The 15,161-nt window shown below is 36.2% G+C and overlaps 1 protein-coding gene across 2 annotated transcripts; it reads right to left on the bottom strand.

The window, feature by feature from the left end:
- Nucleotides 1–2,718: 2,718 nt before the first annotated feature.
- On the bottom strand, nt 2,719–4,181 carry LOC149531636 (early nodulin-like protein 1). 2 transcript variants are annotated; one of them, XM_089811109.1, is made up of 3 exons: nt 3,605–4,181; nt 3,317–3,418; nt 2,719–3,241 (listed from the first exon to the last, which is right to left on the bottom strand). In XM_089811109.1, the coding sequence occupies exons 1-3, from the start codon at nt 3,762–3,764 to the stop codon at nt 2,970–2,972; spliced, it is 534 nt and encodes a 177-aa protein (XP_089667235.1). In that variant the 5' UTR covers nt 3,765–4,181; the 3' UTR covers nt 2,719–2,969. The 2 variants fall into 2 exon arrangements, with proteins under 2 accessions (XP_089667235.1, XP_089667234.1); XM_089811108.1 differs by having other exon boundaries at nt 2,719–3,418; nt 3,605–4,171.
- Nucleotides 4,182–15,161: the final 10,980 nt, after the last annotated feature.

The raw sequence follows: 15,161 nt of genomic DNA, 5'->3' as shown, positions 1-15,161 counted from the left end.
ATAGAAAATCTACTAGAGGCTATGTTTTTTTTAGCTTGGATCAGGTCCAATTACATTGAGCAACAAAAAATAAGCATTGATATCACTATCTTCATGTGAAGCAAAAATATAGAATAGTAAAGGAAGCATGAAAAGAGAGGACTTGGATTCAAAATGTTTTATTTGAGCTTGGTTTGAACAAAGTTCGCCTACTACTTTGCATTGTGGTCCAATCAAAGTGTTATACAAGTTACAAATAACCTTGTTTTTCATGCTAAAATAAAGCACATTGAGATTGATGTTCACTGTATTAGGGACATTGTTTAAGAAAATATTGTCAACCTCCAATTTTGTCCAAGTGAACAAGAAATAGTCAATATATTTACTAAGAGTGTGCTTGAGGCTATGTTTTTTAATTTACAAGATATGTTGGGCATGATTGAGGTGAACATTAAGGGGGGATAGTAATATAATGTTCTCCTTGTCATTTTTATTCTTCTAAACAATCTTAAGGGGGAAAGTTACGAAGATTAAGATTTTCTAGAAGATTGTAGATGGGAGAAAATCTCTGGAGTCTTCTATGGAATATCCTAGATTGTGAGTAGAACATTCAAGGATGAAGAATATTCTAGAAGAGCATCTTCTAGATCCTTGTATTACCTCTATAAATGTGTACTTTGCACAAACATGCATTCTATATTGAGAATTTGAAAGTTCTAATGGTTTTAAGAAAGTTAGATTAATATTTTCTTGTTATGAATTATTTTTTCTATTTTTGACATTTTTTTTGTTTTTTTTAGCTTGGATCAGGTCCAATTACATGGAGCAACAAAAAATAAGTATTGATATCACTATCTTCATGTGAAGCAAAAATATAGAATAGTAAAGGAAGCATGAAAAGAGAGGACTTGGATTCAAAATGTTTTATTTGAGCTTGGTTTGAACAAAGTTCGCCTACTACTTTGCATTGTGGTCCAATCAAAGTGTTATACAAGTTACAAATAACCTTGTTTTTCATGCTAAAATAAAGCACATTGAGATTGATGTTCACTGTATTAGGGACATTGTTTAAGAAAATATTGTCAACCTCCAATTTTGTCCAAGTGAACAAGAAATAGTGAATATATTTACTAAGAGTGTGCTTGAGGCTATGTTTTTTAATTTACGAGATATGTTGGGCATGATTGAGGTGAACATTAAGGGGGAATAGTAATATAATGTTCTCCTTGTCATTTTTATTCTTCTAAACAATCTTAAGAGGGAAAGTTACAAAGATTAAGATTTTCTAGAAGATTGTAGATGGGAGAAAATCTCTGGAGTCTTCTATGGAACATCCTAGATTGTGAGTAGAACATTCAAGGATGAAGAATATTCTAGAAGAGCATCTTCTAGATCCTTGTATTACCTCTATAAATGTGTACTTTGCACAAACATGCATTCTATATTGAGAATTTGAAAGTTCTAATGGTTTTAAGAAAGTTAGATTAATATTTTCTTGTTATGAATTATTTTTTCTATTTTTGACATTTTTTTTAATATTCCAGCAATTTTTATTTTGGTATTTGATTTTATTATGGGATTTTTCATAATGGAGGGAGATGGTGCAATTAGTGGAGTAGAATTTTCAACTTTTTGGTTGTTAATTGTGTTGAGTCCTCATATTAGGCAACTAGCAATCTTTGCTAGAGTTGGGTGCTTCTAGGAATTTTGTCAATTTTTCTCCTTATCTTTAGTACAGAGTTTTTGACTGATTTTTTTTTATCTTTATGATACTAGTTACATATTCCTTATTACAATTCCTTGGGTTTGGGATGGTAAATAGTAAAGAGTTAATGGATGGAATTTTAATTTTTTGAACTTACATCAAATAATAAGAATGACTTAAAACCTAATTGTATTGTTCTACCAGTGGTGAAGTGACAGCCAAAAAACTTACATAGCTTGTCAAAAAAGTTGTAGGATTTGGTGGGGATCTTAAATGGGATTCTTCAAAAGTCATATGGGATTCCTCAAAATCTCATGGATAGATCATTTGTTCATTTTCTAAAAAGAATATGTTTATTGGTAAGATTTTTTAATGTTTTACACTATTTGCATTTAGATGAAAAATAGGGAAAATTCATTTTCTAAAGTTGGAATAAATGGTTTCCTATGAAAAAATGCATAGATTTCTATTATCTAAGTTCTTTTAGACTCGCAAACTAAACATGAATCTAATTTCTTTAGTTTTATACTTGTCATGAATTTGATTTTATTTGGTTTTGTGACGCATTTTGTTTAATTGGATTTGAACTTTTGATGCATGAAATTTCTAGTTCGTGTGGATTTCTCAAGCAAATATCTTCCTGGTTTTGAATGTGTTGAGTTCCATTATAATGGAACAAACTCTATGATATATTGCTAGGGTAGAAAATGTTGTACAAATCTTAAATCAAAATTTTCCATCATATTATAAAGTGTAATTCACATGGCACACCTCTTTCCTCTTACACGAAAAAGGGCCAACCCAATAGTCGGTCTTTTTTTTTTTTTTTAAATTTTTGTGTAACTTTTTAAGTTAATTTTACAAATATTATCTTGCCTTGCATATGATCTTGTCATTTCATTCAAATATTTTGCCTCATAGACATATTACAGCAAAAAGAAGTACCTTGTTTCCATGCATTAATCATTTTGCAATGTCTTATTTGAACTATAATGCCCTCCATGACTTCAACAAGCTCATTTAACGCAATCATAAAATTTTGAAATACGGATAAGAATATAGTTTTATTCGGATTCGATACAATCTTGTAGAAGTAGCCTTGGCTGTCCAATGGGCATCAGCAAAAGGAAAAGGTGCTTTAACTTGCATATGGAATAAAGTGAAAACAATATGGAACTCTCGTCCTCTCTTTCAAGCATCTACTTTTGACCCGAGCTGTTCCAATACTGGTTTAAGGTTGTCAATGAATAATTTCGTTTTGGTAAGCGCGATGAATCAGTCACAGTCAGAACACGTTAAACGAGATCGAAAACAAACCAAGCAATACGAATAGAAGAGGACATGTTTCTAAAGCGGCGGCGGTGGCGGCGTTAGAGTCTTTCGGGCGAGATCGATTTCCTCCTCTCGGAGTCGTAAATCCGCCCGGGCTTCCACTGCTTCCTCCGCTGCCTCCACTTCCGCCGCCGCCGCCGCCGCCGCCGTGCCCGGAGCCTCCGTGGCTTAATCTGCGATTCCTCGCCACAGATCCTGCCACAACACTTATCTTCACCTTCTCCCCTGATTTACAACGATCAGAAGTCGTCAATATAAAATACCAGAAACCGCTCCTGTTCAGTCGAATGCTCTCCCTACCTTTGAAAATCACGGCCTTTGAAGCTTCGACTCTGCAGGCCTCGTATTCGGACTGCGACATCACTCGAGCAATACCATCATTTTCATCCTCCAAACAAAATACTGCATCACAACAACATAATTATAAAGCATGGTATTATCTGTTAGATCTGATCCTGATCATGGGATTTTATAATATTTAAAACGTTCCCCAGCTATTGCACAGATCCTTTCACAATAATATATTTTGGAGAGCGGTAGCCTTAAAAATTACAGTTTTTACAAGCATTTCAGTGTCAGTCAACATACCCAATGTGTCGCCAACAAGAAATTTTGATCCATGGTTTGAAACGCTGTTGAAACTCTGGTTGCTATAGATGTTGAAGGTGACAGTGTGGTTTCTCCCGCATACTCCCTGAAATGTAGCAAGCAGAATCCCTGCTAGAAATATACAGATTTTGATATCCATATTTGAATGTATTGTTGCAGCTGTCTATCATTCTCCGATGGGAGTTGTATTATTATGATCATCATTACAAGCAATGGAAAGGATAGGTAAACTTAATGATCTGCGCAGACATGGAAGTGACTGGAGGTCCCATTCGTTATTGGCATTCTCATATATCTTCAGAGGATGGATAGCACCGAATAACTGGCACGCATTTCAAGTGGTATTGGAATGTAGTAACACTTTATTCTTTGGAGTAAAATAAATATTTCTTATGATGCCATCTGGTTTTACTTTTGGAAGTCCCACGTGTTACAGGTTAAGATAAAACTTTAGGTCGCCAACAACTCCATGTCTCTCCATGTCTCTATTTTCTCCCCTGTTTAGGAAACGAGTCACATTAACCGTGACCTTTTCTTTCAAATACCTTCCAAACAAACTCAGGTACCTGCACACAAACATGACAAAACAAATCACTATGAATATTAATAACCTTTTGTTTTTTTTTATCTTTTGGTTTTCTTGATTGATGATTGATCCATTTGTCTAAAAAGTACTATAACAGCTACTGTGGGGTCTTGGTGACGGGTATTGGAGGAAGTTTTAAAATGACACTTTTAGACCACCTCGCACTCTGCGAGCTCTACAAAGAGCTCCGTAAATGTGGAACATTCGAAAGGTTAGCTTTAAGCTCTTCACTCGCATACAGAAGTTCACCGAGAAACTCTGCAAATTTTGATATACATATTAAAAACTGTAGGTACATGAAGTTAGCTTGAACAACTACTACTGAATCATTTCCCCTAGATAAGTTCTTTATGGATAAAAGGTACCTGTAAGGTTGATTATACACGGTCAATATTTCTATTAGTATAAAGTGAACCAGGCCATCTGTAAGTTGTATTTTGGGTGAGATTGCTTTCCTCCTCTGGATGTGTTTTGGACGAGATCTATTTCCACTGCTTGACAACTAATATTAAAGTTGTATTCATTTTGTATAGATCACTTTCATATTATGGGATAAAAGAGCTCTTAGTGATGGGCAAAAATAGATACTTGTCTGAAATGCTTAAAAAACATCTCAAATTGTTTTATAGAATCTTCGTGCAAGATGGTAGACATTGCTATATGTATCAAAGAAGATACTGATCAATGTTTGTTTTCGGAAAAAGGTAGTAATTGCTATGGAATGCTCTTGAAAAAGAAACAGGATATCCAATCCTGGATGGTTGCTCATTTAAGCACTGGATCCAACAACAACGATTCCTTTTTACCTTCTACTCAATGAAAGCCATCCGCAAAACCTAAAGGCTTAAAAATGCTGTAAAGACCTGCTCTTCGCTATCTCCATTTTGATAAATTCCACATCGAAGGCATGTCAGAAATATGCTGCCCAGGCTTCCTTCATGTTTGGTTTGGTTTAAGGTAAGTTTGATATAGTGGTAAGAAAGCCACACTGCTCCAGATTTTTGGTAACATTCTGGCAGTTCAGGATTACGAAAACCTCTCTATCTCATCCCTGTTTGCCCTTCCTAAAGTATGGCTAAAGCATGTCATCAACTTCTTGTGGCACTGTTCTCCCTCTAGAAATAGGGAAAGAAAATGGTTGGAGATGTTGATTATGATCAATTGGGATGATAGATCTATTCCTAACGTCAATGACTTTTGGTAAGTATGACCATGGAAATTACCGATCGGAACATGTCAGGTGGACCAATAATGAATAAAGTCGTCAAATGAATTTCAATGCTAAACAATCAGTGAACAGATGAATATTGTTGATTTCAATTTGAAGGGCTTTGTACATATCCAATTTGATTATGAAACATTCACCCAATTGCGATATGTTAGACCAAATATACAAATTTTGTTGAGATTAGGACCTGGACTAAAGGATACAAGAGGATTCTAGCGCCAGCCCTATTGACAGCCTTAGGTTTTGGAGTTAAGGACTTCAAATTAAGTTACTAAAATCATAAAATTCTTGAGCAACTACTAAATTAAATGAGCAAAAGCCCTTAAAGATAAACCAAAACCGCTTTTAGCTATTGTACCTTGACAAACCACAAGCAATTAAAAAGCAAACAATTATGAAAAGGAAAAACAAATAATGTGCCCTCAAATACAAGAAACCCCAAACCTGAGCAGGAATCTGGAGGCAAAACCCCAAAGATAGAGTAGCAAGAAGCCTGAACAAAGTTAACCTGGAGACAACTCCTAGTTAGATGCATACATGTCAGAATGTTTGTCTTCAAATGGAAGTGTTGACAAGAAGGACTTGATCGCATCATATCTCTCATCACTCCAAGTCGGGGAGGATGCTAGTAATTGTTATTGAATCTGGCCTTAAATGTACCAATTGAATTTGCTTAAGAAACTCAAAAGTTTTGTCAACAAAACCTATTGTGCGTCCTGCAATCATTGTATTCCACGAGTCCACATCAAATTGAAGCAGCTTGAATAAAAACTCCTGTGCCATCTGCACTACTGCACCATTACTATACATGTCTTAACGATAAGTTCACAAATGCAATATTTCACCCAAAAAAAACCCTGTATTACTTTTTTTTTAATGAATCTCCATACCCAGATGCATAGTTCTCGTTTTCGCTCCAGGGATGATGCTAGCAAAGGGTATTATGATTGATTTTACATCTACCAACTGCATTGGTTTAAAAAGTTGTTTCTCAATAAGTCCATTTTGCACATATTCGACAATGATTGCAGGCCACTGCACCGCGTTTCTTTCAGGCATTTCGTCAAACAGCTCGCACTCCTTGTATATTTTTCCAAATTTTGCATAGTACTTGCCGATGCCTTCGCTGCTGGCCAGATCATGTTGGAACTACAGAATTCAATTAGTACTTTTTAGAGATATATTACATTTGGATTCAAGTGAGGCATTCCCTGTAAAATCTTGCGTGGCCAGTACAATTTGTCAAACCCTGGAGCAATACCACGTCCTGCTTTCTTCAAAGAATCCTAAAAGGCATTAAAATGCTATGAACACCTCTACATCTTACCAGGGAAAACATACAACATTTCATTTGTAGAGGCCCTTAGAAGAGCCTGGGAGTTCTAATGCCAGGATATGCTTCGGCAAGGGAAGTTTTGGTTTTGTCGATACCTCTGTTGCAACAACAACGTTGATGGGTGTTGAGAAAATCTTTAGCAGATACGGACCTCGCAAATTTATTGCTAGAATGATCGATGCTGCTTTCTTCTGTTTAGAAGGGTGTATGCTGAACTCCTGGAATCTTTCAGCGAGTGATACATCCCCTTATCAATTACGAAATATCCGCTCAGCTAACAAAGACTGACCTTATCATTTCTAATGCCGGATTCCATTGGCACCTTTTGGCCCGTTTGGTTGCTGGAATTCAATGGGAATAGAAATTGAAAATTTGAATTTGTTTCTAATTTTCTGTTTGGTGCACGGAATAAGAATAGGGAATAGGAATACGTATTCTCATTTTGAACCCAAAATGAGCATTTGTCCATTCTAAAAAATACCTATAATTGGAATGGACTGTTTCTATTCTCAATCTGGTCTTTCCAAAATTAATGTGTTTAAGATCTGTGTGCAGATTCTTCATAGACGAGACAAAATATCGATAAGGGAGGTGGAGCAATTGGAGGCAACGGAATTACAATATGCTTTGAAACAATCAGCCCGTATGCTGGGGATCGTTGAGTTATCAGAAAGAGGTGTTTATTGTTTTATGAAGACAAGTGCATTACAAGCCTTTCATCTTACTCTGGCACATCCAAGCTGAGCCCCAAGGATCTGTTCAATATTGCAATGGTAGTCACATTAAGGGAAGCACAAAATGTCATTTCTCTCGTCTCCAATCTCACTCAAAAAATCACCGATCCAATGCAAAAAGAGGCGTTTAGTGACTGTGTGGAGCTTTCATCTTCAAGAATTGGAGGAACAATTTATGTGCACATTCTTCATTGTAGTGATTGGGGAACTTGGTTTGGAGTGTCGAGAAGGCCCTAATTTCTGTGCACATTCTTCAGCCCTTATTCTAATTTCAGTCCAGTGAACCAAAGAAGATTAGAATTGCAATTTCCAAATCCTATTCCTAATCCCCATTCTCATTCTTATTTTCCATTCTAATTTTCAATTCCTATGACAGCAACCAAACGAGCCCTTAATCCCTTTGGTTGCTGGAATATGATTTAGGAGTTGGAATATAAAATTCTTGATTTGGTATTTTGGAACTCAAAATCCATATTAAGATTTCTAAAATTTATTTAGGACTGTTTAGTTCAAACCTAAACAAATTTGATATTCGAAATTTCTTACTCCAAGTTCGAAATACGAATATATGGTTAAAAAATGAATATAAAAGTTATAGTGAAAAAGTCAATTCATATCTTCAATTTGTTCAAGGACATGTTCATGGTACTTCCAACTCCACACATGCCGCAAATGTCAATGTTCATTGCAAAATAAAAATTTAGGAAAAAGTTAAAAGAAAAACAAAAGAAATTAGATATGTGGGTATGTGCAGGATCATGGTGTGCCAAAAAATGGCGATCTGAAAAATATGTAATTCTGAAATTCTTCAAAGAATTTCAAAATCTATTCCCACTTTTGTCCCACCCATCCTGATACTAAATGAAAATAATTAATACCTTTATAATTCCTACTATATCTTTCAATACCAATCTTATATGGTCATCTTTAAAACATCCCGAAAATGTGTTTTTGACATGTTCTTATGTGTTTTTTACTTCAAGCATGTAGCTGACGGCTTTTTTTAAACCAAAATTTGATGTAATGAAAAGGGTTTCTTAAGAATGTTCTTAGCTTCTCATAAATGTAAGTTTTGTCAAATTATGAGTTTAGTAAGTAATTATTACTTATTTTCTAATGGAGTTAGCTACAAAGTGTTGATTAACATACTGGTTGAAAAATAGCTATAACTTTCAAACCATATAAGATTTGTGAAATCCAAAAGATGCGTCACATTCTATGCTTCGACTAGTATAAGAAAAAAAAAAAAAAAACTTAATTTTGATTTTTTTTGAACTAGTTAAGGTGGTCAAACACGGGAGTTTTTTAATTCTAAAAATAGTATAGTAGAAAATTCATAATTAATTATTTATTTAGAATAAAAATTGCCAAAAATATGCGTCACATCAAGGCATGAGTTTACTTTTTATATCTAAAATTATATTTAAAAATATTATCATTTGATTATGATTAAGGTGGTCAAACATACACCTACTTTTTATTTTCGCCCTAAAATTTTTGTAGTACTGCACTAAAATCTAAACTTTTTACCAATCAAATAATTTTTTCTTTAGATAAGGCCTTGTAGTTTAGAAACTATATTCAATTTCCTTACAACTTTTTGATATAAAGTCCAGAACCACTTTAAAATTATGTGTCAAGTTGACATAACCCTGATTTGTTGATTTTTCACTGCCACTTAAGGCCATAGTTTGGTACACCATGATCCTGCACATACCCATGTGCAGTACTAGTTATTTTATGTAATCCAAACATATGAACAGGTGCAACAATAGCCGAAATTTTTCTCACAATTAAAAAAATTTCATTGGCCAATGCCAGTGTGTTGGGGCAACAGGCAGTGCTGGTGGTTTAGCTATATTTTGGGATCCTCAAAAAATTTCTCCTCTTGGCTGGATGTCTTCTCGCTCAGCTCTCTCTATGGTAGCTTCTGCTCTAGACTCAGGAGAGGTAATCATGGTTACTAATGTGTATGCACCTTTTGATCTTGTGGGAAAGGAGGAACTTTGGGAACATATTCAATATGTTAGAAATTGTCATCCTTATCATCCTTGGGTGTTAGCAAGGGACTTCAATTCAGTTTTAAGTCTGGAAGAGAAGCATGGTGGTTTGGCTAGATTGGGGCCTTCTTCTGCTCTTCTTCGGCAACACATATCTCTTTTGCATCTCTCTGATGTTAAGCCTTCTAATGGCCTCTATACCTGGAATAATCGCAAGACTGGTGTTGCTGCTATCTCAGAATGCCTAGATAGATTTCTTGTTTCTTGCTTCTGGCTTAGTGGCACCGTTACTATCTCTTCAGAAATCCTTGATTGGAGGGGTTCAGATCATTGGCCAATCAAATTTTTTGCTATAGGGGCTTATGTTCCGAAGCATCCTCCTTTTAAATTCCAGTTGATGTGGCTTCATGACTCCTCTCTTCATGATTTTGTTTTTTGTTGGTGGAAAGATGGTGCTCCTGCATATGGTACTGCAATGTTCTCATTTTCTAAAAGGCTTCAATATGTTAAAAGGCAGCTCAAGATATGGAATAGGGAATGCTTTGGGAATCTTCACTTTATGAAGAGGCTTGCTCAAGAAAATATTGATGTCATCACAAGGGAGATTAGAGATCGAGGTTTCTCAGAGGATCTTGGCCAGGCTGAATCCCTTGCTTCTAGAGCTCTAGAAGAATAGGAACTTCGAGAGGAAATTTTTTGGAAGCAAAAGGCTCGAGTTGATTGGCTCCAGGAAGGTGATCGAAACACTGCCTTTTTCCATAAAATAGTGCAATCTCTCCAAAATCAGAGCACTATCTCTTCTTTGGTTAATTCTCAAGGTATCCAACTGAATTCCTTGCCAGCTTTGTTTCAGGAGGCTATTTCGTACTTCTCTACCCTCTTCTCTGAGGACTCTCCTCCTGCTGATAATGAAGAAAATATTATTTTGTCCTGTATTCCTTCCCTTATCACTCAGGAAATGAATGATTATCTCATGTGTCCTATCTCTTTGGAAGAGCTGGAGGAGGTGGTCTTTGGCATGCCTAAGGGGAAGGCTCCTAGTCTTGATGGCTTTCCAGTTGAATTCTTTTAGGAATTTTGGGACATCATTAATGATGATTTGTTGAAGGTGGTTAAAGAATCCTATGCTAGCAAGCAGATGCTTCGAGCTTTGAACTCTACATTCTTGACTCTTATTCCTAAGAGAGAGGGTGCTAATCAATTGGATTTTTTTAGACCAATTTCCTTATGTAATGTGGTTTACAAAGTTATTACTAAGCTGATTGTTGAGAGACTGAAAAGCTGGCTTCCCATTATTATCTCAGAAGAACAAGGTGGTTTTGTTGCTGGCAGACAAATTTTGGATGGGGTGGTTATTGCTACTGAGGCTATTCACTCTATGGCTACTTCAAGGGAGAGAGCCATGTTTGTTAAGCTGGATATGGCTAAGGCCTACGATAGAGTTAAATAGAGCTTCCTAAGGAGTATTCTTCTTTCTTTTGGATTTAGCTCTGATTGGGTGAGTTGGATTATGAGTTGTGTTACTTCTGCCTCTTTTTCTGTTCTTCTTAATGGTCAACCTTCACAACTATTTGGTGCTTCTAGAGGCCTCCGCCAGGGTGACCCTCTCTCCCCATATCTATTCATCATCATGGCTGAAGGCTTGGGCAGATTCATTAAGCATCAGGTGTCCCAGAATTCTATTCAAGGCTGGCGGTGGGGTAATGGCTTACCTTCTCTTTCCCATCTTCAATTTGTTGATGATTCTGCTCTTGCCAGTCTTGCTAGGATCAAGGAACCTGAAGCCTTTCGACATGCTTTGGACATTTATTTGGCAGCTTCAGGCCAAAAAGTTAATGAGCACAAATCTTTCATTTACTTTTTTAACACTCCTGATTCTATTCAGCACAGGATTGTTGGTATCCTACGGTTTCAGATAGGTTCACTTCCTTTGACTTATCTTGGCATTCCTATTGCTGTTTCCAAGCAGCCACGTCTCTTCTGGCAAAATTTGATTACCAAGCTTCAGGATAAGGTAAATCATTGGACTCATAGATGGCTTTCTACTGTTGCCCGGGTTACTCTTCTTCAAGCTGTTATCCAAGCTCTTCCTACTTATAGAAGCATGGTTCATGTTGCACCTATTTACTTTCTCAAGGAGTTTGATGCTCTTTCTCGACAATTCCTTTGGAGTGGTAATTTGCGTAGTACTAAATGGAGCTTGGTTAATTGGGCAACTATTTGTAGGCCTAAAAAGGAGGGTGGTCTTGGTCTTCGATCTGCTCTATTGAGTAGTCAAGCTTTGGCTGCTAAACTTTATTGGCGATGGTGCTCTAGACAACATCAACTTTGGGCTCGTATTATCACTCATAAATATTTTCATGGTGCTGATCCTTGCTCTGTTTCTGCACTTCCTCTTGAAGGTCGTGGCTCAATGGTTTGGCATACTTTGAAGACAGGTGCGATGTTGGTGAAGAGGGGTCTGTTCTAGATATGTAAAGGAGGTTCTCAGGCTTTGTTTTGGTTTGATGCTTGGGATGGATTCCCTTCCATTTTATCCATATACCCTCATCTTCAGCCTCTTTGTGACTCTTTTCTTGCCGCTGGATGGGATAAAGTGGCTCATTACAAGACTCCTTATCAATTGGGACCTGTTGTTGGTTACAGATGGAAGCATTCCTCTGATTGGCCTCTTGGAGGTATAGACATGGATCGTCAGGAGCTTTCTCAAATTTTGGGCTCTAGAGAGTGTTCTTCTTTGCTTGGTCTAGATGTTTTGGCTTGGGGCGGTACCTTGTCTGGTAAATATCATGTCTCTGCTGGGTATCAGGAGATAACTAGACAATTATTTGGGGATGCTGAGGTCCCTTGGTGGAAGCAAGTTTGGAATAAAGTTTCTTGGTCCAAGTGCAATTTTTTCATGTGGTTAGTGGCTCACAACCGTTGTCTTACCTGGGATAATTTTTGTAAACGTGGATTTCAGGGCCCCTCTTATTGTGTTTTGTGTGGTAATGGAGAGGAGTCTGTCTCCCATCTGTTCTTCCATTGCTCCTATTCTACTCAGATATGGCACCTTTGGTGGAGCGCTTGGGGTTGCTCTTGTCGGCATGCTTCCTCTTTGCCTGAGTTCTGGGCCCGCTTGGGTAGTGCTCCCTCCAAGTCTTCTTCTCTCCATGCTGCTTGGATTGCTGGCCCATCTTTCATGCTTTGGCATATCTAGTTGGAGAGGAATTGTCGCATATTCCAAGATTTTTGGCTTGGTGTTTTGCATCTTTGGTGGAAAATATCACATTCTCTTCAGGAAACTATTCTTGTGAAGTGTGACCTTGATGGGGGTATGGATCCGGTTGATCTTGCTATCTGTAATCGCCTCAATTTTCATCTGCAGGATGGGGAAGCAGCTCATAGGTTTCCTTCTATGTCCAGGCAGCTTCACCATCAGAGGAAGGGTCGAGTTAACCGGGATGGGCACTGGACTCCTCCTCCCTGTGGAGTTCCGAAAATTAACACTGATGGTTCTTCCCGTGGGAATCTTGGTCCGGCTGGTATTGGCGGAGTGGCTCGTTGTAGTTCTGGGGATGTTAAATTTTTCTTCTCAGTTCATAAGGGTGATTATACTAACAATCTCATGGAAGCTCAGGCTATTTTATATGCTGTGGAACTGTGTTGCTTGCGGGGATGGAGTAAGATTATTTGTGAGTCTGATTCCCAGGTGGTGGTGAACATGCTTTCTTCACAAGAGCTTGAGGATGTTAGTTGGCAGCTAGCTACTGTTGTTAAGCAGATTCTTTTCTTCTCTTCCTCTTTTTAGTTCATTAGGTTCATGTATATTCCTCGTGATTGGAATAGAACTGCTGATTGTTTAGCCAAATGGGCTTCTAGTCATGATCCGGGTTGGAATATTAGGGATAGGGGGAAACTATCCTTTGAGATGGTGCAAGAATTTGATGATCTTGTTGCTCAGGATCGAGCTCCTTGTTGAGCTCTCCTTGTTGTATTTCTTTCTGTCTTAAAAATTTTTTACCCCTCTTTTTGCAAAAAAAAAAAAAATCATTTGTACGAATTTCTACAATAATCTTTCTAATTTCTTCAAAAGGCACCTACTAATTTTTACAAAATGAGGTTCAAAGGGTACTCGAAGTAGATGCAAAGGGTATCATTTCTTTAAATGCCTCACTCTCTTGGTTACAACTCAATTAAATTCCAAAATATGTGCAAAGATAGTTGCTCCCAAATGGGCATCCAAATGTCAAACCCAATTAAATTACACTTTAGTTGAAATTCTCATTTTCAAAAAATAGGAATTAAAACAAGAATTCCAAATAACAAGTCTTTTGAGGGGAGACATGATTCTTGTTTTGGGGGGTCAAATGGGGATACTGATTCCACATTTCCTCAAATTCTAATTCTTATTTTGTGGACCCAAATAGTGGAATGGGAATTTTGGAGAATTTTGAATTCCAATTACCGCTCACATCTGTGATCCAAATAGACCCTAAAAATAGAGTAGGTGTTGCTAGAATTTTTAAGAATATTTTAAAATGGATAGTTGTTCTATGAATTTATATGTGAATCCACTTCAAAAAATAAGTCTTGTTAATTTTAAAAATATAAATTATATTTCTTCAAATAGGAATATTTTGGTGGCAAAATGAAGAGTTGGTAGTTGACAAATGACATAATTTCCCTACCCTGGTGGGGCTAAATCTAACCCTCACCCCATTTTCACCTGCTCAAATTGACAAGGTTAAAATTTTGTGACTATTATTTTGTAGGAAAAGATTCCAGTTAAATCTTTAGTCACCCCTAAATAATTTTATCATGGAGCCACCCACTTACAAAAGTAGTGGATTCAATTTATATAGTTATGGGATAGTATTATGAATAGCCAAATATTAATTGATGCTTTCACTTTTTATTTTGATAGGAAAATGTAGAATGGCTTAAACATTCTATATTAAGATTTAACTTTTGATTTCTTTTTTGTAAGTTTAATTTTCTTTCTAGCGTGTAATGTTTAAGGATGGCCAAAAATATTTCTTGATAATAAGATAATAGATTAGGTTGTAGAGGAAATTGTTAAATTCATAGTGTGAATTCATTTGCTCTTTATTGTTATTTTTAGGTTGCTTGAATTGAAGGTTCACTTCTAGATTTGTCTATGGTGTAGATGAAGATTGGTTGCACTTAGCTACATTATAATGTCCATGAATGTGTATAGTATTGTACATATTTATGTTATGAATTTTTTTATCTACACATTATTTTTTGTGTATTCTTATTGTATCACATTGAACTTAATTTCTATAACATAAATAATCTATATAACTCAAACTTGTATTTTATTGTCAATAGTTTCTCCTCTCATAGTTATATTTCTATTATTGTAGCTCACATAGTGTGATTACTACATTGACATTTTAATTTCATTAATGTAAATAATATTTGGGAAAAAAAATCACTTTTGAAAGTTGAAAAATCTAGCTATGAATAAATATTCTATTTTGTGTGTCCTTTAAATGTAAAATTATAAGAGTCACAAACAATATAAATCTATTAGCATCAAATGACTCAAAAAATTATACATGGTATTTACAAAAGATATTTTGTCAAATAAAATAACATGCTAATGTATAATCCAACATAGATTAAATCAAAGATTAATAATTCAAA

Source organism: Cupressus sempervirens, chromosome 11 (genome assembly GCF_028749045.1).
Source record: "Cupressus sempervirens isolate cs-2001-9-10 chromosome 11, ASM2874904v1, whole genome shotgun sequence".
Lineage (NCBI taxonomy): Eukaryota > Viridiplantae > Streptophyta > Pinopsida > Cupressales > Cupressaceae > Cupressus > Cupressus sempervirens.
This window is presented reverse-complemented; position numbering and strand designations above follow the sequence as displayed.